The following is a 27,504-nucleotide window of genomic DNA, read 5'->3' on the forward strand; positions in this document are numbered from 1 at the left end:
TTCACAGGTCTATTCACCAACCCTCATTCACTATCGCCATGGAGAGAACGTGGCAATGGTATATACCACCCTAAGCAAGGTGTAGGAGCTTTCTTCTGTTTAAAAGATAACAGAAACTTCTAGAGATTCAAAAACAATATTCATGGAGGAGGAGAGGTTGAAAAAAAAACATTGAAAATGGAAGGTACTGGACCTCTACAGTCTTCCTATTCCTTCTGCAGCAGATATCAGCAGTCAGAAAGCTAAACGGAAAGGTACATATCACTTCTTTTCTCCATATCCAGCTTTGTTTGGAAGATCATGTGTTACTTTGGTAAATAAAAATTTTACTAGAAAAACACCAATGAATCCTTCAGTTCAACAAATATTTTCTTACTGCGCCAGTTTGCCAGTAGGGGGCGCTGGAAAGAGTAAACATGCTAAACACATCTGGTTGATTGGACGCTTCAAAGGAGTTAACATCGTTTAGTGGAAAGAGAGAGACAGAGAGCGAGAGAGAAACAGAAAAGACACCATACAGAAAAACAAGTTTGACTCGCCCTCGTTTGCACTCTGTACCGCCTCCTGCTTCCTGGCTTGAAAGCAATGGGAATCTAAGGGACAGAAGTCGGTCAAGGCCGAGGTAAAGGAAGTTCCCCCGAGCCGGGCAGCCAGAGTCCACCCCGGAGGCGGCCACTCCCCTGTTAATGACCAAGTTCCAGCTGGTTTCGACCTCCCAGTTCCTCGCGGCCCTAAACCTCAGAACCAAAGTTTTTGGAGCCTCTCCAGGGGTCAGAAAGGGAGCTGCCAGTCTCTCGGCGCTGCACCGGGGCGGCGGTCCCGCCTCCAGGTCTCAAGCCTCCCGCAGCGATGCGGAAGCACCAGCCCCGGGACGAGGGCGGGAATCCCCTTTGTAACTCAGGATCTAGGAAACGAAACCAGAGGCCATGGGTTTCGTCACCGAGGTCCCTCGGAGGCCTCTTTCCTGGTAACTTCAGGGAAGGTTGTGTAAGGAGCACTCTTGACCGGCAAGGGTCGGAAGCCGAGCATCGGCCCCGCGCCCGGGTTCCCCGAGCTCGTCTCACCGCAGGCAGCGCCGGAGCTGCGGCGGCCACAGGTTGGTGGGCGGCGTGCTCGGCCTCCTCCCGCGGGCGCCGGCCGCGGGGCTGGCGCGGGTTCCCAGCCCGGGCGGGGGGCACTGGGGGGCTGCTTGGGAGCGAGGGGCGCGAGGGCCGGCGGGCTGCGTTTGCGCTGAGGTTGGGGGCGGGGTGGGGGGGCTCGGGCCCCAACGGCCTTGGGAAGCGACCGCAGAAGCCGACTATGGACTCAGCAGGGGGCCCGGCTGACCTAGTCCTATCCCGGCCCGTCCCAGGACCTTTCCAAGGCCAAGGTGTTTTCTGCCTGAAACCGCCTTGTAGGTTCGAATGCGCTTAGTCCATCTCTTAATAGCGCGGAGGTGCGCTGGATCATGGCCAGAACCTGGGCTCAGCGGTATCTGCGAGCACTTAGGGGTATTCAGAGGGACGATTAATAGATCTGCTAGCTGTCGTTGAACAGTCAGTATTAATGAGGAGTGTGGCTGGAGCCAAAACTATACTGGGCACCCTGGGACACACACCAGAAGAATTGGGAAGACAGGCGGTTTATCACATAGAGGCTAAAGCCGTTAGCTCAGGAGTCCACCTGCCTGACTTGAACTTGCCTCTACTACTTAATATCTGTGGACTCCCAGGCAGTTTCTTCCTACATGTTCCTTCCTTGGCTCATCTCTGAAACTGGGTAACGATCAAAAGTTACAAGAGTTATTAGAGTGTGACGTATACCTTTGTCTGGCACTGCAGAGTGTACTCAGTAAACGTTAGATTTATTACTTTAAATATTTGAGCAAGCCCCTGCTCCTCCAAGCTCACTGTCTGGTTCCCATGTGGTTTTATTTAGACAGCTATTCCAGCAAGTCCTGGAATGGCCACTTCCCAGTTCCAGGACCAGGAAGTCAGTGTTTCTCCTAGTTGAGCAATTTGAGATACATGGTTAGTGCAAGTGTCACTTGCTTAGTGTGAAGTATCAGGAGATTCAGGGTCCCCTTGTTCTTCCTGGAGCTTTCTTAACAACGGAACTTTCTCTTAATACCACCCTGGCGAGTATGACAATTGTAGGGCTTTGAACACTGAGCAAACACAAGGAAATGAAAAATAAATGAAAAGGGAAGTGAGTGGGTTTCTGCAGTTGTCTAGAAGTGTCACATGAAACAGGTGAGTCATAGATTAGCCAGCCTTCACATCTGTAAGGTAACTGTCCTTTCTGACTGAAGGGAGTGAAATAATACTGTACACAACTATTCAATCAGCAAGCACCAATTAAGTGTCTTGTCCTGACAAGCCGTGCTCTGGCCTTTGAGAGCTTAGACAGGAAACCTGTAAGAACTGTTCCCTGTTCACCTCTCCATCCTCTGGTCCAGTGATCTCTCTCTCCTTCTGTGCTCTGTGACCCACAGATCTTTATTCCCTTGAATGAGCCAAGCTCCCTCCCTCCAGCCTCAGGACTGCTACCTATGCAGTTCCCCCTGCCTCTAATGCCTCACCCCATCCAAATACACACCTCCATAGCCTAGTTGATTTTAAACTGCCTTTGGCTCTCAGATCTGACTTTCTGACAACCCCAGTACACTATCTAAATTAGTGCCTCCATAACTCTTTTTATAGGACCATTATTTTTATTCATAGCGCTAGTATTTATAATAATATATTGTTAATTGTCTGCCATTTTGTTCCAGTGATTGTTATAGTGCCTTACGTGCTCTATGCCTCCAAGCAATGTTCCTTGGAAAGAGGCACAAACGTTATAGTGAGTGACTATTTACAGACATATTTATATGTGTATATGTGCATTTATATATGTGTACATGAGTGTGTATACTCTATTGCATTTTCTTTAATAGTGCTAAATTTAAAAAAAACCAAAGCATTGTAGTTAAGCAGTGCTAACTATTGTGCTTTACGTTTTACAAATTTTGAAAATACTAAGTACTTACAAAAAGCTCTTGCCTGGCCTAGTAAAAAAACAAATACCCAGCAGTAAATTTGAAATTCCTGCTCTCTGCCTTACATAAGAAAGACACCATAAAGATAGTCTCTTAACAAATTTCACTGAAAATTGGCGATTTGGGATAATGTGTTGTTGTTTTTTTTTTCCAGTGAATCAAGGACATGACTGCAAAGGAAATGAATCGTGAATCATTCATATGAGCTACTTACTGAGCTGTATGACATTAAGTAACCATTAACCTCTCTGGCCTTAGTTTCCTCCTTTTTAAGGAAAGGAAACAACACAAATTTGTGAGGGAGCTCTCAGTTGTCAGGAAAGGCTTTTCAGGAGTAATAAAGCAACCAAACTAGGATAGCTGACATAAAGATTAGTTTATGTGTCTTTGGTCTCTTTGCTTTAGTTGCTAGTTTTGTACAACACTTGACCACCTCTCTCTCAGTTGGTCCCAGCTGATGAAATGTCTACGTTGTTCTTCAAGTTTACTATGAAATGCTATCCCAATGTGGTTCTGAGCATATTTGTTTTGATTTCTTGAATCTAAAATACAGAAGTGGTATTTTATAGGCAGAGTCTCTCTTATCAGGTTCCCTGCACTGATGATGACCTCAGCCACCCCACTTCGGTGCCCCGTCTTGGACATACGTGTACTGGTATACTCAAATCCTCACCAACATCTTGGCCACCTATTTGTGTGAACCCATCTGTTTTTGCTCTGCTTGTCTTTTACCAAAACCACAGTTCAACAGATGAAGTGCTTTTGACCTTAGGTGTTAACCTTTCTAAATGCATAAAATTTACCTGCAAACATAAGCTGAACAACATGGAAATTGCTTGATTTGTGACTTACCTCAGCAAGGGTTGGGTTCTCCGCTAGCTCTGTGTAATTCCTCCCCTCCCCCTAGTCTAGTATCTCATTTTCATTTATTCATAGGAAGTTAGGGATATAGAATTCTGGGATTGTGTTTAGAGCAGTAATGTTTTGTTAAAATAATTAAGGACGTATATCTCCATCTTGGGACTCTGAGAAAAACGTTAACTGGCTTGGTTTTTGGCAGTTAAGAAGTAAAATTGGATAAGTAATCCAAATCTAGTTTATGCCTAGTTCATAGGCTTAGTAATTTCAGGATCTTTCAGAATTAGGGATGTTTCCCCTTTGGGTTGCAGGTTATACTTTAATATTTTTGACAAAATAAGATAGAAATGTCAGGACCCCAAGAGATGGGTCAGAGGGTTTCCTGTAATATGAATTGTGGAGCCACAACTGGATATCACGTGCACTATTTCCCCTTCTCCCGGGTGGTAGAGGTTTATGATTATCTAGTATCCCATAGCACCAATAGAATAGGTCTTAATGGTGTCTGATAGAATAAATTTAACAGATACATGCTTATATGTATAGTATATGATGCCTTAATTTCCTCAGAAGCTCTCATTTAACAAGTTAGGATAAGTGTGTAGTAATCAGATTATAATTTGGAATTCTGTATTTGTCCTGAAGTAATTATGAGTCCAGTGGTACAATGTATAATATGACTTCATTAGAGTTCTTTTTCTTTTAGTACAGGATAAATGTGATTTTCTTGCAAGTCTTGCTGTGATTTGTTTCTTACTAGGAGTAGTGGAAGACATTATTTAAAAGTTATCATATTAAATTAATTAACTAATAAGTTAATTCATACAGGACACACAGCCCGATCATTCCCAAAACTGAGTGATGTTATGTCTTGTAATAGAACCATTAAGTTCGAGAAAACCAAAACATCCTTAAAACAGCACAGGAGAGCGGACAGGGATGAACGTGCGGGATGTCTTTAGTCCACAAGTGCGTTATTCTACCTGGCACACATACAGGTTCAACTGTCTCTTCACATTTTGCACCAGAGCTTATGACGTAACATTTTTCATGCTTGAGATACTAGGAACTTATGAAAATTCTAAAACCTACAGGAAAATCAGGACCCAGATTATACTGCAGTAGTTTTGCCAACTGGTACTCATCCTCACAAAGCTATAGTTTAAGACTCAAAATAATGTGACCAAGTAGGAAGGAAAGAGTAAATATGAAAAAATGAGCTCTGTTTGAGTCTGTTTCATTTCCTTTCCTTCGATTTCTGTGCAAGGAGAGAATTATCTCTGGCTTCATGAAAAGTAAATACTCATATTCGTAGTTGGTACTTATTCTGCAAGGACTTGGGAACTTATTGTTCCATTGCTTAAGAGCCTCCACCTGTTCCTAATGTGATGCATAGCATTCGTGTATGAATTCCCTCTCTTTCTAGCACATTCTTTATTTCTGACTGGCACTGAATTTCCCAGGCTCAAACAACTAAATGCTAAGAAGTATATTTTAAATTAAAACTAAATTTTTTTCCATCTCAGATGTATAAACTTGCCCTCCAGAAACTATGGAATTTTTTTGCCAATTCAGTGATTTGTTCACAAAAATAAATTGTTTAATTCTAAAAATTAGACCTCCAGGTATTATTTAGGATTTTTCCTTGAACTGAGTGCCCTTCTGACATTTTAGGCAAGGCAGGAATGACTGAAACAGTACTCCCTTAAAATTGCTAAGTTGATTGAAGGGCCATATAACATTAAAAAAAAAAACCATCATATTATGAAGTGATCCTATGAGAAAAAGTAGTTAAGTAAAAACTTGAGCTGTTTAGTCCAGTTTGTTAACTAAGGGATACTACCCATTTCTACTCCAGAAATGGAGTAGTTTTTAAATGTTTTATGTATGTTAGGGTACTGAAGATAATGGGTATGAATTTTAATATACAGTCTTTGATCACAGAACTGCATGTTGACAAAAGTAATCATGGTCTATTGTATATAAGAATTTAGTCTCCTTTCTTAGTTGTCCTTCATATGATAGAACATAAAACACATTAATGGCCTTTGAAAACTTTTGGGATGCTTTTGTTACATGTATTTATTAGCTTATTGTTCACCTTCTTGAATAATTGCAGAAAAACATAAATTTTAATCTTTTTGTTCTTTTGTCCTGAGGAGGTCCATAGCACTGGGTTTCTAACCAGTTAATGCTAACAGGGGGTAGTATTGTTCTAAGAAAATCCAGGAAGTAAAATCTGTAACAAAAAACATATTTTTAAATTTATTCCAGGGCCAAGAAAACCCATTACTGAACTCCTTGAGTATATATAATTGAGGTGACTGTAATTGGAATATTCTTAAAAGTTTTACTACATTATTAAATTTTATGCTTATAACAGGCAATGATAAATCGATAACTTAGAAAAGAAGAGGGATACGGTTTCTTCTTGGGAACACCAGATTTTAGTTAAGGATATGGAAGGATCAGTTGACTTTTATTTACCATTTAGGATAACACAGTAGAAGGAGCTAGTAAAGGGGCAGCAAAAACTGGAGAGGGCCTGGGAAGGGCAGAGCCAATTCATATTAGTGTGTGGGTCGCAGATCAAACAACTGAGTAGCAAGTTTTTGCCTAATGTGTTAATTGTAATTAACAGGCAAATAGGGGTTGGGATTTAAAGTGGAGAGATAGGAAAAGTAGTGACTGGATAATTGTGGGAAAGACTGGGATGGGATCAAGGCAGTAGAAGGCAGAAGTATTGAGTATAATGTTTTTTATCATTATTTTTCTGTAGAAATAAGCAAGACAAAGTTTCAGTTGGATTATCATGGTGTTACAGCTACTATAACCCCTGAGTATATGTTTTTAGGCTAAAATCATGTATTGATACACAAACAGGGGGTCAGGCCTTCTCAAATTTGTTGCTGAAGCTGGGCAGAACATGTCCTCAGGACCTGGAATTTCCAGAGATATTTAAAGCAGTGTGACCTGATAGCTAACGTTTTTCCTTCTCCTGCTGGACCACACCTGCAGCCCAGCCCTACAGCTGGAAGCTGGATTGCATGCTCCCTGTAGATTGTGTAGGTTGGAAGGCTCCAGTTTTTAACTGGAGGGCCTTGGGTTCACAGTGTTTCTGTCTTTCTGCCTCATTGAACCCTCTCTTCCCAAGATTTTTAGAAATTGTCCACCATCCTGGACTGACCTACAACTTGTAAAATCCTACTCAGAAACAGCAGCAGGGAATACAGTCAAGACTGAAGAGTTTAAATGACCAGATTCTGGAAGACTAGATGAATAGAGGAATATCTCATGTGTATATAGTTTCAGAGTATCTTGTTTCAACTGTCATATTTGAATTATATATTTATATCAGGTCTTCTTTTTCAGAACTGTTTAAATCATGGACAAACAAAGTAAGTAATTTAAGTTTTTACTTTCCACCTATAATGTTAAATCTCTTGTTAATGTGTTATTTGTCATAATGTTCTGTTCAGTTTCTGAAAGGATATAATTTGCTTTGTGTTGTTTATGTTCCAGAATCCTAAGTCTGGGCCAGTGTTTTGGCTATAGAGAAGATGTACACAAATATCCATGACCACTAATTTTTCCTTTAAAAATAAAAAAGCCTTAGATAAACCTAAGAAATTTTAGGCTTACTGGGAAATATGTTGTATAATTTATATTACATTTCATCTGAATCAAGTTTCCCTTTTCTATGTGCATTTTATATACAAAAAGATTGTTCCAATCGTATTGTTTAACAAACAATGACTTTAATATGCCAGGACATTGTAATAAAATGCTCAGATACATCCCCAATATACATCTCATAAAATACACATGTGAATAGGTTTAACTAAATACAAATCTTTATTTTATGGCTTTTTTTTTCAAGAAAATTCTAAATAAGATGAGTATTAACCAGACATGTAACAAAAGACTTTGTCTTTTAAAAAAATCCAAGTTTCTGAAGAGAAAAAAAATCCTATGGGAAAAATAGGGAAAACAAAATCCTGTTTTCTGAAGGATCTCTATTCTTTATGTTTGTTTAGATAGCCAAAGAGATGTTTATCTCTACCACAATGCCAGCCTTGCTACATATACTAGATACTCTTTAGGATCAGAAACCTTGACTTTCCTTCACGAAGTTTCATGATTTTTCTTAATGCTTGCTATACTAATTTAATTTTATTAACAATACTTACTTTACTTTTTAAACATAAATTTATATAGTGTTAAGCTATTTTCTTTGCTACAAAAATAGGATGCTTCCAATCACTTAAAAAAAATCATTGGGTCATGGTGACAATTACCTTTTAACTCTTCAGCTTCCTATATACAAATGCATGTGTACTATGTATATGTGTGCGTAAATAGAAATAGGATGTATGTATGTATATAAATATATATATAGAGAGAAATAACAATAACTTGTTGACAATATGAAAGTCCTGTGATTTTTTAAGTTATTCGAAGTTGCATTTCACAAATGCAGAAATCCATCCATAATTCATATGCTCTCTGATCTACTTGAGCTCTTGCCCATGCATTTATTTTCTCTTTGTATAAATTCCCCTGGAATTCCTGAAACCAGGATCATTGCTCTGGTACCAAAACCCCAGGGATTATGAGCTCCTAATTTCTTGAATATGTCAACTCCTTGATATGTGTATGTATTTACTGTCGTTTAAACAGTGGTACCTGTTAAGAGGTGCCAAAATGTGACATATCATTTAAGGATGGGTCTTTAAGTCACACTTGCAGTGTGTTTCTGTTGAGTCTGATCCTGTTGCTTCCAACTCAGGTTGGGAGTGGGGCTGTGGGTATAGAGCCTCAAGAGCTAGAGAACTAGGAGCTCGGCCACTCACCTGAAGGGATGGTTGGGATGGAATGACTTGTGATATTGCAGAGATGTGTGACAATTCGGGGTATGCTGTGGTGTCTGTACGGGGAAAAGCCCTGACTCAAGTAGAGCGTTCTCTGTTGCCTGAATTTGCAGTGTCCGTGGACTCCGTTCTGCTGAAGTTATTATGAAGCCAATCATGGAGAAGAAAGGGGGTGGAGGTGGGCAAAACCCAGCCTTCCTGCTGAGATCATATGACTTGAGTTGTCTTTCAAAACCCATGATACATACAGGAAATGAGTCAGATTGAAAGTTTGGTCAACTTTGTCTTCTACACCGTTGCCATGTCCCCATTATTCAAAAATAAACTATTTTGAATTTACAGTTAATAAGCCATAGGAAAGAGACAAGAATATGGTGTAAGTGTAGTGTCCACTAGACCATAAATTCCATGAAGGCAGAGCCAGTGTAGCCAGAGAGCCTAACTGAGGGTGACACAGGAGATGCTAGTGCTAAATATTTATTTTCTGGCCAGGGTGGTTGCTAAAAGAATGATTAGAGAAACACAAATATGAAGAACTAGGAAACTGAACCATTTGTACATACATATTAAAGATTATTCAAACTACATTGATTAGCAGATAACAAAAGTTAATATGTTTATTTATTGTAACTAAGTCAGTTATGATTTTTGTAGTTCAAAATCAGTCAAATACTGCGAATTTCCTATAGTTCAGACTTAATGGGGTCGTTCCAGAGTAAGCATAAAAAGGATATTTAAATACTGAATTGCATGTATTATTTTAAATATTTAAAACATAATTCTTATAGCAACAATTATAGATATCTTTAAAATCACCTATTATCCTTCTATTACCAAACCCACATCCAACTAGGTTCATTTATCTCCTTCTTCACAGTCTCTGTAGTTTTTTTTTTTTAACATCTTTATTGGAGTATAATTGCTTTACAATGGTGTGTTAGTTTCTGCTTTATAACAAATTGAATCAGTTATACATATACATATGTCTCCATATCTCTTCCCTCTTGCGTCTCCCTCCCTCCCACTATCCCTATCCCTGAGAAAACCATAATTCAAAAAGAGTCTATGTAGTTTTGAAACAATCTATTTTTCCTAGTAACAAAATCAAGTGTATGGGTGAGAACGAACACTCATCAGGCATATTTGAAAACTAGAAATGCAGCCCCAGTAAATAGTTGTCTATTTTATCAGAAGGGAATTTGTTTGAAACAGGATTCTACTGCAGATTAACTCTGATAACAGGCATAGCTTTTGTTAAGTGAAGAATTCACTTTGTTTCAATACAACACAGGAAAATATAAATGAAATTATTTAAGAACAATGCATTTTTTTTCTGATATGTATTTTTTTAAGAAGATATATGTTTACCTCTCCTTGAATTGCAGATGTGCAAATGAATGATCCTCACCCAGGAACACAGTTGCCAGGTGGGTATCCCCCTGAATATCCTCCGGCAGCTTTCCCAGGTAAAACACTGGCTTAAAGAATAAAAAACCAAAATTTATCAGTTATTGATATTCCCCAAAGGGTATGTGTGTGTGTGTGTGTGTCTGTCTGTCTGTCTGTCTCTGTGTGTATTTTAGTAGTGTCTTTTACTAAAAGTTCAATAATGAAATTTGCAGCCTAGTTCTGGATTTTTTTCTTTGACTATATGTTATCATAAATATCATTAAAATATTTTTTATTTAGACAGAATAGTAAAAGTGTTGTGTTAATAAAAACAGTAATGAATTGACATTTAGCAAATAAGATATAAGGTTGCACATAAATTAAACCCCAAAATACACATATTAAGTAACAGATTTTATCGATTCTCCATTCGTTCTGAAAATTATGGTCATGCAGTCACATTTAGGAGATTTATCTCTGGGTGTTTTTGAATCATTTATTATCTGGGGTTAATTATGTTAAGTGATTGTCATGCAAAAGAGATGACTGCTTAAGCCTGGAAGCTTCAAGCAATAGAAACATAGCTACCTGGGATAATTCTCATTTTTATTTTGTAACATACAAAAATGTGAAAGCTTTGCTTTTATATACATGCTCAATCCTGCCTTGCCTTTCTAAGAAAAGTAGCTGAGTCATATCGCTACATACCAAGTAATATATTATTTCTTTTGAACCACTGCATAGAAGACTTCAGAAATTTTCATTTAGACAAATGCAGTTATCAACATTACCAGAACTTGGGCTTCCCTGCTGGCTCTGTGGTTAAGAATCCTCCTGCCAGTGCAGGGGACATGGGTTCAGGCCCTGGTCCAGGAAGATCCCACATGCCGCGGAGCAACTAAGCCCGTCACACCTACGGAGCCTGCACTCTAGAGCCCGCGAGCCACAACTGCTGAGCCCGTGTGCCACAACTACTGAAGCCCGCGCGCCTAGAGCCCGTGCTCCACAACAAGAGAAGCCACCACAGCGAGAAGCCCTCACATTGCAACGGAGAGTTGACCCCGCTCTCTGCAACTAGAGAAAAGCCCGCGCGCAGTAACAAAGACCCAACGCAGCCAGAAATAAAATCAAATAAAAAACGTTACCAGAACTTTACCAAATGGCAGGGTTCATGGTGCACCTACATTTGCAAGTAGGCCAGCTACCCACATCTTGAGAGACCATCCTGAGGACTTAGGATCAAAAGGAGTCTTGTTTGGCCAGAAGGGTGTATGCATTTTTTTTTTTTTTTTGCGGTACGCGGGCCTCTAGCCTGTTGTGGCCTCTCTCGTTGCGGGGCACAGGCTCTGGATGCGCAGGTTCAGCGGCCATGGCTCACGGGCCCAGCCGCTCCACGGCATGTGGCATCTTCCCGGACTGGGACACGAACCCGCGTCTCCTACATCGGCAGGCGGACTCTCAACCACTGCACCACCAGGGAAGCCCAAAGGGTGTATGCATTTTTTATTCTACTCTGAGCAAACAAATCTGTTTAGGAGCTGAATGGCTTGTTAGTTGTCTAGCCAGAAACCTCTCAGTGGAGCCTGGATCTCATCCAGATGTTTGCATTTAAACGAATGAGAGGTAGAAAGACTCTCAAGGCTCTAAGATGATAGTTCTCAAAGGTGCCTATACTTAAGTATTACTTGTAAACTGCTGAAAACACTAGTACCAGGGCACTATCCCAGGAAAACTGAAACAGAAGCTCTGGTTGTGGGACCCCAGGATTGGTAATTTTTTAATTTCGCAGGTGATTCTAAGGTGCAGCCAGGGCTGAGAACTGCTGCTCTCAATTTTTAAATGGTTGGTGTTTGAAGAATTATTAGGAAGTCTATAGTATGCACCCAAGGCACTTGGAGGATATTTTAATCCACCCATGGCTAAATAATAGTAGGCGATACATAATTAAGTTATAATCAGACTTGAGAGTTTGTGAGAAAAATAGCTCAAATTTATTTCTCAAGTAGAAGGCCAGTATAGCACAGGTCTTTTATGACAATGATGCTAACAATAGTGATAGATTAAAACTGAGAGTTTATTGTGCCTAATGTGAATTAACTCATTTAATTCTCAGACAATATTATGGGGTAAATACTATTAATTATCCCCATTATGCAAGTGGGAAAACCAGCATAGAGAGGCTGGATCAGGCTTCAAGTTCTGGCTTCTGTACTTAATAGTTGTGTTGTGGTTTTAAGCAAGTTGCTGTACCTCCAAGCCTCAGTTCTTATCTATAAAATGGGCATAATATTTTCTAATTCAGGCGTTTTGGAGATTAAATGAGAGTATGTATAAAGCAACTAGCACAATGCTTTACAATTAATAAATGACAAGTATTTGCTGACTATTATATTAATAATATATTAAATCAATTGGGCTTTAGGTAAATGAAATTTTACCTAAATTTCAGGTAATTCTATATGCTTAACCCATTGACTTGGGAAATAATTATCCTCTATAAGAATCTTGTGAAGGTTTAATAATGCTAATAATGTAACCAATTAATTCACATCTCCTCCCCCTCACGGGCTTGCCTGTGGTTTCATCTTTGCACTGTAGTCAGTGATGTTTAAAAATAGTTATCTGGGGCTTCCCTGGTGGCGCAGTCGTTGGGAGTCCGCCTGCCGATGCAGGGGACACGGGTTCGTGCCCCGGTCCGGGAAGATCCCACGTGCCGTGGAGCGGCTGGGCCCGTGAGCCATGGCCGCTGGGCCTGCGCGTCTGGAGCCTGTGCTCCACAATGGGAGGGGCCACAGTGGTGAGAGGCCCGCGTACCGCAAAAAAAAATAAAAAATAAAATAAAAATAGTTATCTGTTAATATTACAGACAGTACCCAATGGGTACATCATTGGCTTCCTTTTGCTTTCAGGATAAAGACCAAAATGCTTAGTTTGGTCCACCAAACCCAAGGGGCTCCCCTGCCTTCTCCTTCTCTGTCTCTTAAGACTGTCTCTCCTGTTCAGGTAGACTGGCCATTTTGCAGATTTTTAAATGCCCTGTGTTTGTTACTATCCCAGGGCTTCTTTCTGAAATATTCATTCCCTGCTGCCCACCTACTCAACTCCTTTGTATCCCTCAGATCTCAGCTAATGGTGGTTCTCAGGGAGGCTGTCCCAACTCCCTCCCTCTGTCTCTCCCCATCTAAACACCTTCCTTTGGCACATAAAACCCTGGTCCCTCCCTTCAAAGCGCTTGTCTCTGATTTTAGTTAATCACTTACTGACACTGGTGTTGTAGATCCCTAGAATAAGGGTGAGTGTAAAATTCTCTCTCCCATTAGGCAATGAGGGCAGGGGTTGCATTTGTGTTTCCCATTTTAAATCCATAATGCATAAAGCGCTTGGTACTCCTAAAAACTTTGCAAGATATCACACAGATCATGGAACTCAGTCTTCTGTTTAAAATCCCTAAAGCCTGTCAATCACACTTGGAATTAAATCCAAACTCCTTATTAAGGGGCTCTCAAGATGAATTGATCCTACTTCTTTACTGACAGCTGTTTCTGTGCTTCCTCTCCCTTATAATGTCCCTCTCTTTCTCAAACATGTCAGATTTATTCCTAAAGTCAGATATTTTGTATTTGGTATTCCTGTCTCCTGGAATATTTCTTACCATATCTTCACACACACTTTTTCCCTTCTCAACTTTTAGGTGTCAACCATAAACTTTATCTATCTAAAGTAACTGGTTGATACCTTGCCCTTTTCCCCATGTATTTTCTCCATCAGGTCAATCTGAAATCTTTTTTTTTTTAATTTATTTTCTGTCTCCTAGAAGTTGCCTCTAAGCTCCCTGAGAGCAGGTTGCCTTGTTGATAGCTGTATCCTCTGATTCTATCCTCTGATTCTAGACTCAATCACATTATAGATCATCTGTAAATATTTATTCATTTAAGAGGGAATAAATTATAAAACTATATTTAAAAGACATTGCTATGAGATTTAGTCTGTCTTCTGAGTCTTACTTTTTATTGGTGTATGTATTTTGTCGTCAGTATTCCACTTAAAAGTATTTACAATTTTCCTGCTCTAAGTGTTAAATTTTGCATAGCCTTAACTTAAAATATTGTGGGACACAGTTCTTTGCAACTACATCCTCCATTCCTATGGAACAGCTACTCTGCAGACTATTCATTTAAGTTATAAAGTTATGAAGCTTCATATTTGTAATCACAAATTCATGTGGAATAGAGTATATACTCATTTCTTCCTCTACTGTGCTTAATAAGTACTTGAGACAATTTTGCCTACTATAAGGTTTTACCTTCCTTGGTTCTCAAACTGTATTTTCCAGAGAGCTTAGGGTGCCGAACTGTGAAATTTACATTTGTAACCTAATATCATACCTTTTTTTTTTTTTCATGTGGGGGGTTTTAGGAATGGAGTACACCATGGGTTAAAACTTCAGGCAAATTGTTAACCCAGAGGAGTATCTGGGCAGTACTGGAAGGAATGACATACCCTTACCACTATACTAGGGTTTCTCAACAAAGGCACTACAATATTTCAGGATGGATAATTCTTTTTTTTTTTTCAGGGCACTGCTCTGGTCCTTGTCGGATATTTAGCAGCATCCCTGGCTTCTACCCACCAGATGCCAGTATCCCCTTCCCTTCAATTATGACAGCCAGAAGGGTCTCCAGACCTTGCCAAATATACCATGAGGGGACAAAACCACTATCAGTTCTATACAGATAAGAAATGTCACATGTTGGAATTCTAGAAATACCATTTTTTACAGGGTGGTTTGGTCCTAGAAATGCTGACTCAAAGCCTTTATTCTGGACTTTCTACTCAATGCCATCCCTCTTTTCCAGGAAGCCATTCCAGAATTTTTACGTACCTGACTCTAGATCATTGTTGACTTTCTTTCACTTTATTAGATTTCAAGCATATTTTCACCTGAGTTTTGAACGATAAGGGTAAGGCTGTGGGGCAACTGTAAACACAGCCTAAAACCCTCAGAATAGGAGTGGACCTGAAACCACAGGTATTTCATTGAAAAATCACTGAGAGAGAAAAACACAAGCTTCTTAGAAACAGGATTTCTAAGTAGAAATTGTAGTTTGTAGATAGCTGGGGTGATCCTAAAAGAGTTGAAGTTTGCATTTTTCTCTGCAGTTACAAATAATTTCACATGTTCATATTTCAGGGCCTCCAGGATATACTGGCTATCCTGGCACCCAGGCTGGCTATTCTGGCACCCAGGCTGGCTATCCAGTCCCGCCAGCTGGCTATTCAGGTGCTGGCCCAGTCGGCTTTCCTGTCCCATACCAACCAATGACTAGTCAGCCAGGCGTGCCTGCAGGGGTACCATGGATGCCAGCACCACCACCTCCACTAAACTGTCCACCCGGATTGGAATATTTGACTCAGGTAATTCAATGCATAAAGGACTCATTAAAAACAAAACTGTGCTTCCAGTTTACTTAATGCGATTAACAATTGACTCATTCACAAAAGTCTGAAATGGTAAAACAATATGTTTTGCTTACAGATTAATTCTTCTAGGTCAGGTTTACTTTTAAAGCAAAATGAAAATGTCTTAGGAAATTGTATTTTCTATGATCTTGAATATAATCTGCAATAATAGCTAATAGCAAACCTTTATTAAGCTTCCAGGCTTTGTTCCTAAGTATAATTCATGTATTTACTCATTTAAATTCTTTTTAAAAAATTCTGTGATATACAAGTGCTATAATTATCACCATTTTACAGAAGAAACTGAGGTCCAGAAAAGTTACATAATTCGCTTAACATCAAAATGCAGAGGAATTGGGAATGGCTTTTTACTTCTGGAACCTTAGTTCTGGATCCTGCCCTTTAATCCCAATACTGAATGATTTCCTAGGAGTTGGAAAGAACCATCAAACTCAATTTAGTGTTGATTTTCCGTAAGTGGTACCAAGAAAGGAGTTATTGATTTGTGTATAATATGACCTACCTTTCATTATAATTAAGAAAATTACATTTTTATGTTCCTTTTGTTCTTTGGAAGACCCAATTTTATTAATGTTACCAATAAGAAAAAAAAATTCCTGGATTTTAATGTACTACATGATAGCTTATCTCAGCAATGTGAGATTTAGTATTTGTGTGCCATTAGAAATCTGGTAGGTTAGTTTTCAGTAAATGAATTGTCTCTCTTGCACTCTCTGCACTAATTTAATTTACCACAATGCACTTGGGCAGCCTATAATATAAGAGTTGTGCACTGTTGGTGGGAATGTAAATTGATACAGCCACTATGGAGAACAGTATGGAGGTTCCTTAAAAAACTAAAAATAGAACTACCATATGACCCAGCAATCCCACTACTGGGCATACACCCTGAGAAAACCATAATTCAAAAAGAGTCATGTACCACAATGTTCATTGCAGCACTATTTACAATAGCCAGGACATGGAAGCAACCTAAGTGTCCATCAACAGATGAATGGATAAATAAGATGTGGCACATATATACAATGGAATATTACTCAGCCATGAAGAGAAACGAAATTGAATTATTTGTAGTGAGGTGGAGGACCTACAGTCTGTCATACAGAGTGAAGTAAGTCAGAAAGAGAAAAACAAATACCGTATGCTAACACATATATATGAAATCTAAAAAAAAAAAAAAAAAAAATGGTTCTGCCGAACCTAGGGGCAGGACAGGATAAAGACACAGACGTAGAGAATGGACTTGAGGACATGGGGAGGGGGAAGGGTAAGCTGGGATGAAGTGAGAGAGTGGCATTGACATATATACACTACCAAATGTAAAATAGCTAGCTAGTGGAAAGCAGCTGCATAGCACAGGGAAATCAGCTCGGTGCTTTGTGTCCACCTAGAGGGGTGGGATAGGGAGGGTGGGAGGGAGACGCAAGAGGGAGCGGATATGGGGATATATGTATACATATGGCTGCTTCACTTTGTTATATAGCAGAAACTAACACACCATTGTAAAGCAATTATACTCCAATAAAGAGGTTAAAAAAAAAGAAGAAGAATTTTGGTAGTTCCTAAATTCTCTAAGAAATACCCTAAGCAGATTTTTTTTTTAATTAGGCCCTTACAAAATATTTGGGGAAGTTATCACCTACTAAAAATGATGATATCAAAAGAAAGAAAAAGAATATGTTTAGATTTGTAGAAAAAAAGCTCTTTAAATGGATGAAAAGGTCTTAATATTTCTTAGGCCCTTCTGGAAGGAACATTTTTTTCTAATTTTTATAGGGATTCCAGTGTAAGTCCATTTTGTTTGACCTGAATTTGCCCACATTAATAGTGAACATGTTCAATATATTTTTTTCAGTTAAAAATATATTAACTTTAATTTTATATCTAGAATATAAACAATTATTAAATATTGATAATATTGATAAATGTTGATAATTGATTATATACATTCTTTTAAAATATAAGAACGCTAATGTTAATTTGTTTGTCTTAATAACATATGATACATGGTTACAGCTTAATTTTTTTTATTATAATAGATAGATCAACTATTGATTCATCAGCAAATTGAACTTCTGGAAGGTATGTATTCATTGTATTTATCATACTTCTAGGAAGAGAAGACATTTATGCAGATAAAGGCATATCACCAACCACAGATATAACACCTTCAGTGATGCTGGATATTAAAACTGGTTATTTACAAATGTCTCTCTTCGTGATAATGAATTGATAAGGATTATCAGCAGCTTATTTCTTTTTTTTTTTTTTTTTTTTTTTCTTTTTTTTGCGGTATGCGGGCCTCTCACTGTTGTGGCCTCTCCCGTTGCGGGGCACAGGCTCCGGATGCGCAGGCCCAGCGGCCATGGCTCACGGGCCCAGCCGCTCCGCGGCATATGGGATCCTCCCAGACCGGGGCACGAACCCGTATCCCCTGCATCGGCAGGCGGACTCTCAACCACTGCGCCACCAGGGAGGCCCAGCAGCTTATTTCTTGAAATTAGGAGTCAAGTGGTAAAATACTATTATGCTGGACATCTCTCCTCATGATACTGACCCTAACTTAGAAGGAAACCAGTCAAAACTTACTGTCGTTCCCCCTTCTCTCTAGAAATCATTTCAGTGATTCTATCACTTTGCCTAACCTCTATCCCTTCAACTGTTTTTTCCCCAGTTTGTGATGTCCTTGCAGTTGTCACAGAGCCACATGCAATAGTTCAGTTACCTTAGTAAATACATTCCCAAAGCAAGTGAACTCTGAATTTGGATGGATGGGGATGTTTTGGAAAATTGCATTACTGCCCTCAGTTTCTCTTGAGAGTTCAGAGGAACCCTATAAAACCCTTTGTTCCACGGGCTGTGGATTATCACCTTGGGCACAGGGACACTGCACTGGAGGGTGTTGACCAGCCGGCCAAGAGGCCTGACTTCACAGAATGCCCCTGGTGCTCCTATGAATGGGGCCTGACTCCTACAGCTGTTTCCTTAGGTCCAGTGCTCGTCAGGTGCAAAGTAAACTTAAGAAGCCACTAGATGTTTCAGGACTGCTGCCAGGGGAAAGGGAATCTGGGTAGATTCATGCACTACAGTATCCTCCTTATAGGTATAAAGAGTTCAGTGAAAACTCTAATAGATTTTAGAATATATCTATTAACGCGTTCTTCATATCTTTGCAAAGTTCTTTTCCACTGATAGAAATTATCATGTGAACTGTACTACTGTAGAAATATGGTTGATATTTGGTTAGAATATATAATTGTTGCTTATTACACTTAAATTACTTGTAATGTACACTTAGATATTTAGAATGTTCTCATTTTTATTAGTTTGTTTATATCACATTTTCTCTGGAAAGGAACTCTTCATAGTATGATAATTTATATTCTCAACTTTTTTAATGATTCAGTTTAGGGAATTTATTTTTGATATTATAAAAAACAAAAAACCAGACACTATATATTATATAGCACTCCATTTATAGTTTTAAGATTTATAAGTTTTACGTATATATTTGGAAATATATATGTATTAATCATGAAATATAAATTTCAAATTTAGTAGTTATAAATTCTTCAGTTTTTTAAAGAAGGATGTCTAATTTTCTTTTCTTTTTGTCTCCAATTGAAAGTTTATATTTTAACATTATGAGCAGTATAAAGAAATAAATATTACTCAGTTCATTTTTAGCACCTGAGACTATGATAGGCACTTATACATTTCCCAATTCAAAACTTAGTAGACAATAAAGACATAACCATAGAATTCTCTTGTTTAATTTGTTTGCATTTTTTAAGTAACTAGAAGGAAGCTTAGATTGTGTAAGCCCACTGATCTCATTACACAGATAAACAAGCTGAAAAATTTTCAGATTAAGCTACTTAATGAAACAGTTAGATAATAGATCCCATTTCATGAATCAGTTTAATTTTTTCACATGAAATATTTGACTGGCCGATATTGAGGTAAAGGGTTGTTCTTTTAAAGGCAGGGTCAGAGCCTGTCTGAGCCAGAGCAAAGATACTTAAGGGAGGTCATGGTGATAAAGTTTGTGAAGAACATCTCTATCTGACTAAAAGTCTATCCACACCAATATTAGAGAGTGATTTTTGTCTCTATGTTTCTTTTAATTGCTCATTATGTTGGTGGCTTCTAATACCCTATGACCCACGTTAATGAGGGCTATGGACAAGTGGCACTGTGAATTGATCCCTCCTGGCTTTAAGCAAGGAGAGATTTCCAAAGTGTGGTTCAGTGTGGGAAGCCCTTTGGTAAGATACCATGTGGGTGTCAGATGTCAGCACATCTCTGTTTCCCCTGTGAGGAGATTAGCCCCTGCTAAGGTACAGAGTTCACTTAGGATGCCAGTGGTCTGGAATCCTCTGACTTGCAGCCTTGGTTGCCAAGGGCCTTTCCCCTTGTCTAATACCCATTTCCTACTTCTGAACAACCACTGCTGAGCTAAACAAGGGTGCCCTGGGCTGAGGGTGACATTCTATCTCACCTTCCATTTTCACTCTCTCCCTCTTCACATGTGTGCATTGAGAGAAAGCCCTCTCACACCTTCCTCACACAGTGCAGAAAGAGAAGCCATGACTGTGGTTTATGAAACTAAATCTCAAGCCAATTTATTTAATATAATATTATACGGTGCATAAACATAGCAATCTTCCTATATTCCCCTCCATAGCTGAATACATGAACAAGTAGACATTTTCTGAATACACTTAAAAGGACTGTCGCCATCGGCAGCACTGCACCATCCCTCACAGCAAAGTCTCCCTTTCTGACATGGGTCTATGGAATTAGGAAGATACGAGTTGTTTTCTCTTCCATGTCTCATACAGGAATTCCTAATTTCTTTGTACTTTAATACCCTCTCATCCATTCCCTTCGCCTTTTTCTCTCTGTTTAGATCATCTCTAAACATCTTTCCTTTTCTTCCTCCTGTGTTATATGAAGTATCATCTTAAAATGATATAACTAGATATTGTAGTATCTTAGGATAGATTGATTACTCTTTTAACACAATAGTCATAGTGATTCCCTCTTTTATGTTTTTAGTCTTAACAGGTTTTGAAACTTGTAACAAGTATGAAATTAAGAACAGCCTTGGACAGAGAATTTACTTTGCAGCAGAGGATACTGATTGCTGTACCCGAAATTGCTGTGGGCCTTCTAGGCCTTTTACAATCAGGATTCTTGATAATATGGGCCGAGAAGTCATAACTCTGGAGAGACCACTAAGATGTTCCAGCTGTTGTTTTCCCTGCTGCCTGCAGGAGGTCAGTGAGCAGTTACCAGGGTAATTTTTACAAATTCTTTGCAAAGTAGTTCTGCAAGAATTTTCACCTTATTGGTGAATTTATATAATCAAATGAGATTTAAAGGAAAAGTGGTCCACCAGCTATTGGTTTATGCTTGAGGGTAAATGGTAGGAAGGCAGGCAGGTGGAAAAGAGTGAGCAGTTAGCCCCATGTCCCTGAGCAGTGTGCCCCCCGGGGGTGAGATCAGAGACCAGACTTCTTGATCTTCAGGGAGAGCTGAGAACGTAGGTCACCTCGGTCAAGTCCCTCACCTGAAATGACCATGAGGGCCTGGCCAAAGCCAGAGGAGGGCCCCATAGAGAATATCCTCGAATGCTATCCCAGAGGCAAGTGGACAGAAGAGTGAGGAAAAGAACACATATGTTCAGTTCATCTCATTATTTTAGCCGACCTGCAAGGAGCAAACCTAGGAGAGGCCCCCTCTGAGAAATCTCAACTCCTGTGTTTTTCAGTTCTCCATTTGAAAAAAACAAGTAATATATTTGAGTCCCTGTAACAGGGGTATGCGAATTGTGAACACCTTCAGCTCCATAAAGACCAGGTGTCTCTTTCATAGTACTTGACAGCCCTCTGATAGAGAACATGGGTCTCGGGGGAGACGCCAGGGCACAGAGTGTTTACAGGAAATTGGCCTTTGCCTGTATCTCCATTGGCCTGAGACCAGAGCTGCCTGGGTCACTCAGTCATCCATACGGGTAGCTGTGAGAGCAGGGCACACAGAGATACAAGCACATAGAGATTTGGTGTCTAATACTGCTCTTATTTTGAAAGGATAACTGAAGTTGTTCACACTGAATTATTTTGTTTTCCATGTCAATTAGTTTAGATGTAATAATATTCATTGGAATAGCTGAGGGAAAACTGAGAGTTTGATGGAATATGCTCTACAATTTATAGAGCACATTAGCATACATTATACAATTGGTCTTAATAAAGAGATCTAGGAAGTCCTCAGTTACAGATGAACATGTTGAGATGCTGTCAAGGTCACCCAACTAATGTTCAGGCCCAGATTCCAGGCCCCATTTTCTTTCCATGCTAGCACTATTGCCACTCATATTTGAAAACTGCCCCAGTGATCAGGGCTCTGTCCATACACTTAAACCACTGTTTTTAAAGGAATTTGAGGAAATAGCTATTAATAATTTAGTCATTTTTTGTAAGTATGGAAATTTTAAAATATACAAGACCAGTAGAGCAGTGCTTCAGAATGGAGACAGTGCATGCAGCCTCCCCGAGTTTGTGTCTCATCTCTTCCACTTTGCAGCTGGGGAATCTGACACAAGTTAATTAACCTCTCTGTTCCTCAGTTACTTCCTGTATAAACAGGGATAATAGTACCAACTTGGTAAGGATGTGGAGTGAGTTAAGTGGTGCTTAGAACAGTGTCTGACACTTAGAAAGTATTCAGTAAATGAGAGTTCTTATTAGACATTGTAATGATTACAGTTTATATATTCTTTTGCTTTTGTAGATAGAAATCCAGGCTCCTCCTGGTGTCCCAGTAGGTTATGTTACTCAGACCTGGCACCCATGCCTGCCAAAGTTTACACTTCAGAATGAGAGGAGGGAGGATGTACTAAGAATTACTGGTCCATGTATTGTCTGCAGCTGTTGTGCAGATGTTGATTTTGAGGTAAGAGGTGTGATAACGTTTATGGGTTTCGCTTTCCTAGTATAAGAATAACATAAGCTGGGAGGATGTTACAAATATATTAAATGAATATGTATGTCCTGATATCTCAAGAGGGACTCAGTGTCCCTCATATTTATCTTTGGTCAGAGAGATGGTTATTGCTCTGATTAAGCATCAGTGTTGATTGTGCTAAATGGAAAAAAGAGCAGCAGAGATTTGTAGCCAAATAAATATAAACAAGGCATCTAACATTGGTGGGTTTTGTATAAAGGTACTGTATGTTATGCATTTTAAGTGGAACATTAACCTTGTCATCAAAGTCTGATTTCCAAAGCATATGGTTCTTCCTTAGCATGAAACACAGGCTGCCAGTGCTCTAGGCCCTCTTCAAAATCTCTGACATCTTTGAGTTCCTACAAAAAGCCCAATTATGCAAAGAGAATTTTAACAAATATATGATGTACTACCCAATCATGCTTCTCTATGATCTCTCCTTTATCTTTGTATTAAATGCATTCATTAGAAATCACAATATATCTGTGTATTTACTACCTGGAGGAATTGCATCACAGCAGTTTTTCAACAAATGGGGCCCAGACTTATGGCCCAAATTATTTAGTTGCAAATGCTTAAAAGTCGAGAGGTTATAAAACTTAATCTTGATACCATGATCCTCTTGTATAAGCATAAAATCTGGTAAAGTGGACAATTTCCACAGAAGAGACAAAAATCTAAAACTGAGCAGGACTGCCCCCTTATGATAAATAAGTGGGAACTCTGCCACTGCCCCTGACTTGCCAAGGTTTTCCACTGTCCGGCTTCATTCTTTTATATTATCTGCCTGGCTTTGCTAGTCATATGATTTTTAATTCCTCTGTTATATAAAGATGGATCACTCCTCTCATTGACTTCAGTGTCTAATGAGGCAGACAGGCAATTCTAAGAAAAGTACATATGATGTAATTAGAGACTTTATAAAGACTCTTACAAAGAATGCATAGTGTGTGGGGGGGATATAAACTATGTATGTTTAAAGATTTTATAGGTTTATGTATAATAATAGTTCTCTATGTAGGGGTTATCATTCCCATAAAAGATCCAGAGGATTGAAAGGTAATTGTTGTTTCAGGGAATATTAATGGAAGTTTTGCTGACATATCTTTTATCTATGTAAAATAAGTAAAAATACTGGTGAAGTAAGTCACACTGGAATGTGAAACTCTTATATTTAATGATAAGAAAGTTGGAAATCATTCAGCAACCCTTCTCAGTGGATGCCTTAAAGCATCTATTATAGGCAATGAATTAACTTCTCTCCTGTGCATCTAGAATGGTGCTAACTAGATAACATCTTTGAGGGAATTGAGAAAATAGTACCTTGAATCACTTTCTATATACTAGATAATAGAAATTTTGAAAGCAGGAATTATCAGTATGAGGGACCACTATGGAACATGGAGAAGAGTCATTCTAAAGGAAAAAATAATTCAGAGACATTTATAAGTGTACCCAGTGGTACTGATTCATAGATTTGATGTCAGTGGAGGAAGAAAGAAAATTTAGACATGATTCTAAAGTATTATTGGTCTGATGTCTGATGTTTAAGAAGCTGAATGATGATGCCATTGACCAGGGTAAGAATCCTGAAGGAGAAACAGTTGATTTGTGGGAAGCTAATGATTTGTTTTTGAGTCATGTTGGTTTTTAGGTGTGTAAGGGAAAATGTTAGAGTTTTCGGCATACGGATGGTAGTTGAAGCCATGAGATTATCCCATGGGTGAGTAGAAGAAGAACAAGTAGACTTTGTAATCCTTAGAGATAATGAGGGAATCTGTCTTATTCCAGGGCTATTAGGAGTAGGAAAAAAATATGCCTACATGAAACTGATATCCCAATCTAGCCCCCTCTATGATTTTGAGGTCTGAATTTATAACACCAGTATGATTCATGAATCTTAAGACATAGAAACTGATCTTGAGTGGTGATACAGATGGGAGAATTGAATGCAAAAACATACTAGATGGAGATTGATCACCAAGGTCACCCTCTATCCCTACAGAACAAACCTATCTCCACATGAGCAGATTCAAAAATTAACATACTGTTCTAGGAACTAATCTACCAAAACCAAACTGCATATAATAGAACAGTCTGTAGTCAGTCATATAAGAAATACCTAAATAGACATTAAAGAGCCTAACAAAGAAACAAAAAGGGTCATAAGGGGAGGATGAAACAAATAATAAAGGCCAGGAGGATATAAAAACAAGCCAAATAGAACCTCCAGAAATGAGGAACAGTCATTGATAAAACCTCATTTGAAAGGATGAGCTACAGATTAGACACAGGTGAAGAGAGAGTTAGTGAACTGGATCACCCATATTAGGAATATAAAGAGGAGGTGGGCAAAAGATATAAATTTGAAGGGACATGGAAGCTAGAATAAACTACTGCATATGCCAAAGAGGAGTTACAAAAAAAGAGGAGACAGAATGTTTTGATATAATATTCAAAGAGATACATAGCTAAGAATCTTGCAGACTTGATGCCATTGATTCTCAGATCCAGAAATTGCAAGGAGTTCTGGTAAGAAAAAGAAATGACACCCAGATACAGCTTAGATAAACTGCAAACTGCAAACTAAAATAGGAAATCTAAAATCATCAAATGGGAGTGGGGAAGATTATTTCTAATACGTAATTCTCTGACCATTAGGGATTATGAACATTTCTCTAAGTTTACTAGCTACTTGTATTTGCTCTTTGAATTATCTTTTAATATCCGTTGCCTGTATTTTCTATTGGGTTATTTTTTTCTTGTCAATTCATAAATGTAGTTTTTGTGTTGAAGACGTTGACCCTGCATCTGTATTTCTGTCCTCTGATCTGCAAATATTTTCCACGTATCTACCCCTTTTGTACTTTGTTTTATAAATATATCTCAGTTGGCTGGACAACTGTGTCATCACAATTTATTAAGTAAACTATTCATTTCTTGCTAAGCTGAAATGACATACATTAAACTTCCACAAGCAATTTCTAGATTCATTCTTCTATTGCATTGTTACCACTTTTCTTACAGTAGTGCCTTATAATTCAGTTATGGTAACAGTGATGTATCCTGTATTTAGTCATAGCCATACAGTCACTAATCATTCTATTTTATCATATTTTCTTGCTATTGTCAGATGTTTCCTTTCATGTGAACCTTAAGATCATTTCATTAAATTTTTCAGAAGTTAGAATCCAATTAGTATTGTATTGTCTATGATTTTTTTTAATTAATATATTTATGACGCTAAACCTGTCTCATCCCAAAAGTGTAATATATTTTAATTCATTTATATCTAATTTTGTACTCTTCATAAGACCATATAGAACTTCTATCTCTTTTGTTGAATTTTTTCCTAAGTAATTTATAGGCATTATCACTACTAATCAGGAATATTTTTCTATTTGTAGGTACTTATTGTTAATATTGAGAAAAGCTATTTATTTTTGTTTACCTCTTATTCAGCCTTGTGACTATATTCTAGTATTTAATTTGGAAGGCATTTTTGCTATATTTACTTGGTTTATCTAGGTATAAAATCACATAGCAAATGAAATCATGGAAGCTCTTCTAATTTGCCAATTAACTTATTTTCTTTTCCAGCCTGCTTCTTACAGCAAAACTGAATAATATTTGCCAATTTTGTGTATACCTACTAAGTTGATGATTTCAATTGAAATAGCAGCAAATGTTTCATAATTTAGAAAGATACTGGCTATTTTTCTATTCCTGTTTTACCTAGAGCAAGAATCAATATACTTTTTTTTTTTTTTTTGGTAAAGGAAGAGATAGAAAACATTTTAGAGTTTTGGGCCATATGGTCATTGTTACAACTACTCAGGTCTGCCATTTTAGCATGAAAGTAGTCATACACAATACACAAATATTGGGTGTAACTGTGTCTGAATAAAACTTACAAAAACAGGGCGCAGACTAAATTTGGCTCATTGACCCTTGCTTGCTGACCCTGACCTAGATTTTTATTAAGAATTGATACTTAACTTTCTAAACAGCAGAGCATCATAACAGTCATGAATACAGACTCTGGAGAAGAACACCTGGGTTTGAAATCCATTTCCATGACTTCTTATCTGTGTGAACTTGGACAAGTGACTCACCTCTCTTTGCTTTGGTTTTTTCATATGAAAATTGTGTGTAATAATACTATATATCCTATAGAGAAATTATGAGGAAAAAATTACCTAAGACTTGTAAACCATTTATATGCCTAGCATATACTAAATGTTATATAAATGCTTAATTAGTAAGTAAATAAAATACCTTTTCAGGACCTATGGATACACTCATGTTTTTGAATTATATGATTTTTTTTCAGTATTTTATACTTTATTATAGTATTTTTTATACTGGGCTTTATGTGCTAATGTACTATTTGGATTTTTGTATTTATATTTATGTTGTGAGATGAACCTATATATTTCTTTTTAGAATACCTTTATCAATTATTTGTATTAAATTTATAGGTTTATAAATTTAATAGTAATATAATACCAGTTTATTAGTTCCAGAAGTTGAAATCATTTTATTATGTAGATTTTGTTTTTAAAATATTTTCTAGAATTTAGCTAAAAATTATCTAGTCCTGTTGACTTTTCAGTTGTAGATCCTTATTCACTTTTCTGTTCCTTTCCTTTAAAAATTTATATATCTACCTCTTACATAAATTTTTGGTGACTTTTTAATTTCTTGCTAGAGTAATCAAAACGGGGAAGTGTCAATATCTGGTAAGTATAGTAGTAGGATTATGATGGCTGATTATCTTTTGTATATTTTATTAAAAATTTTTTTTCAAAAATTAAAAATAATTGAACTAAAAAATAAAATGTAAGGACTTATTACTAGCTTCAAATCCTT

General features: G+C 38.1%; 1 protein-coding gene across 1 annotated transcript in view; it reads left to right on the plus strand.

The window, feature by feature from the left end:
• The first annotated feature begins 650 nt into the window (after positions 1–650).
• LOC308617861 (phospholipid scramblase 2-like) overlaps positions 651–27,504 on the plus strand; it is a 31,050-nt gene continuing 4,196 nt past the window's right edge. The window contains exons 1-6 of the mRNA XM_081235285.1: positions 651–1,096; positions 10,134–10,214; positions 15,329–15,552; positions 17,658–17,700; positions 20,680–20,900; positions 22,417–22,578. Coding sequence (XP_081091411.1) covers positions 850–1,096; positions 10,134–10,214; positions 15,329–15,552; positions 17,658–17,700; positions 20,680–20,900; positions 22,417–22,578 — 978 coding nt within the window. The 5' untranslated portion in view covers positions 651–849. The remainder of the gene's footprint in view (positions 1,097–10,133; positions 10,215–15,328; positions 15,553–17,657; positions 17,701–20,679; positions 20,901–22,416; positions 22,579–27,504) is intronic.

Source organism: Mesoplodon bidens, assembly GCF_964165515.1.
Source record: "Mesoplodon bidens genome assembly, chromosome: 5".
NCBI classification, from domain to species: domain Eukaryota; kingdom Metazoa; phylum Chordata; class Mammalia; order Artiodactyla; family Ziphiidae; genus Mesoplodon; species Mesoplodon bidens.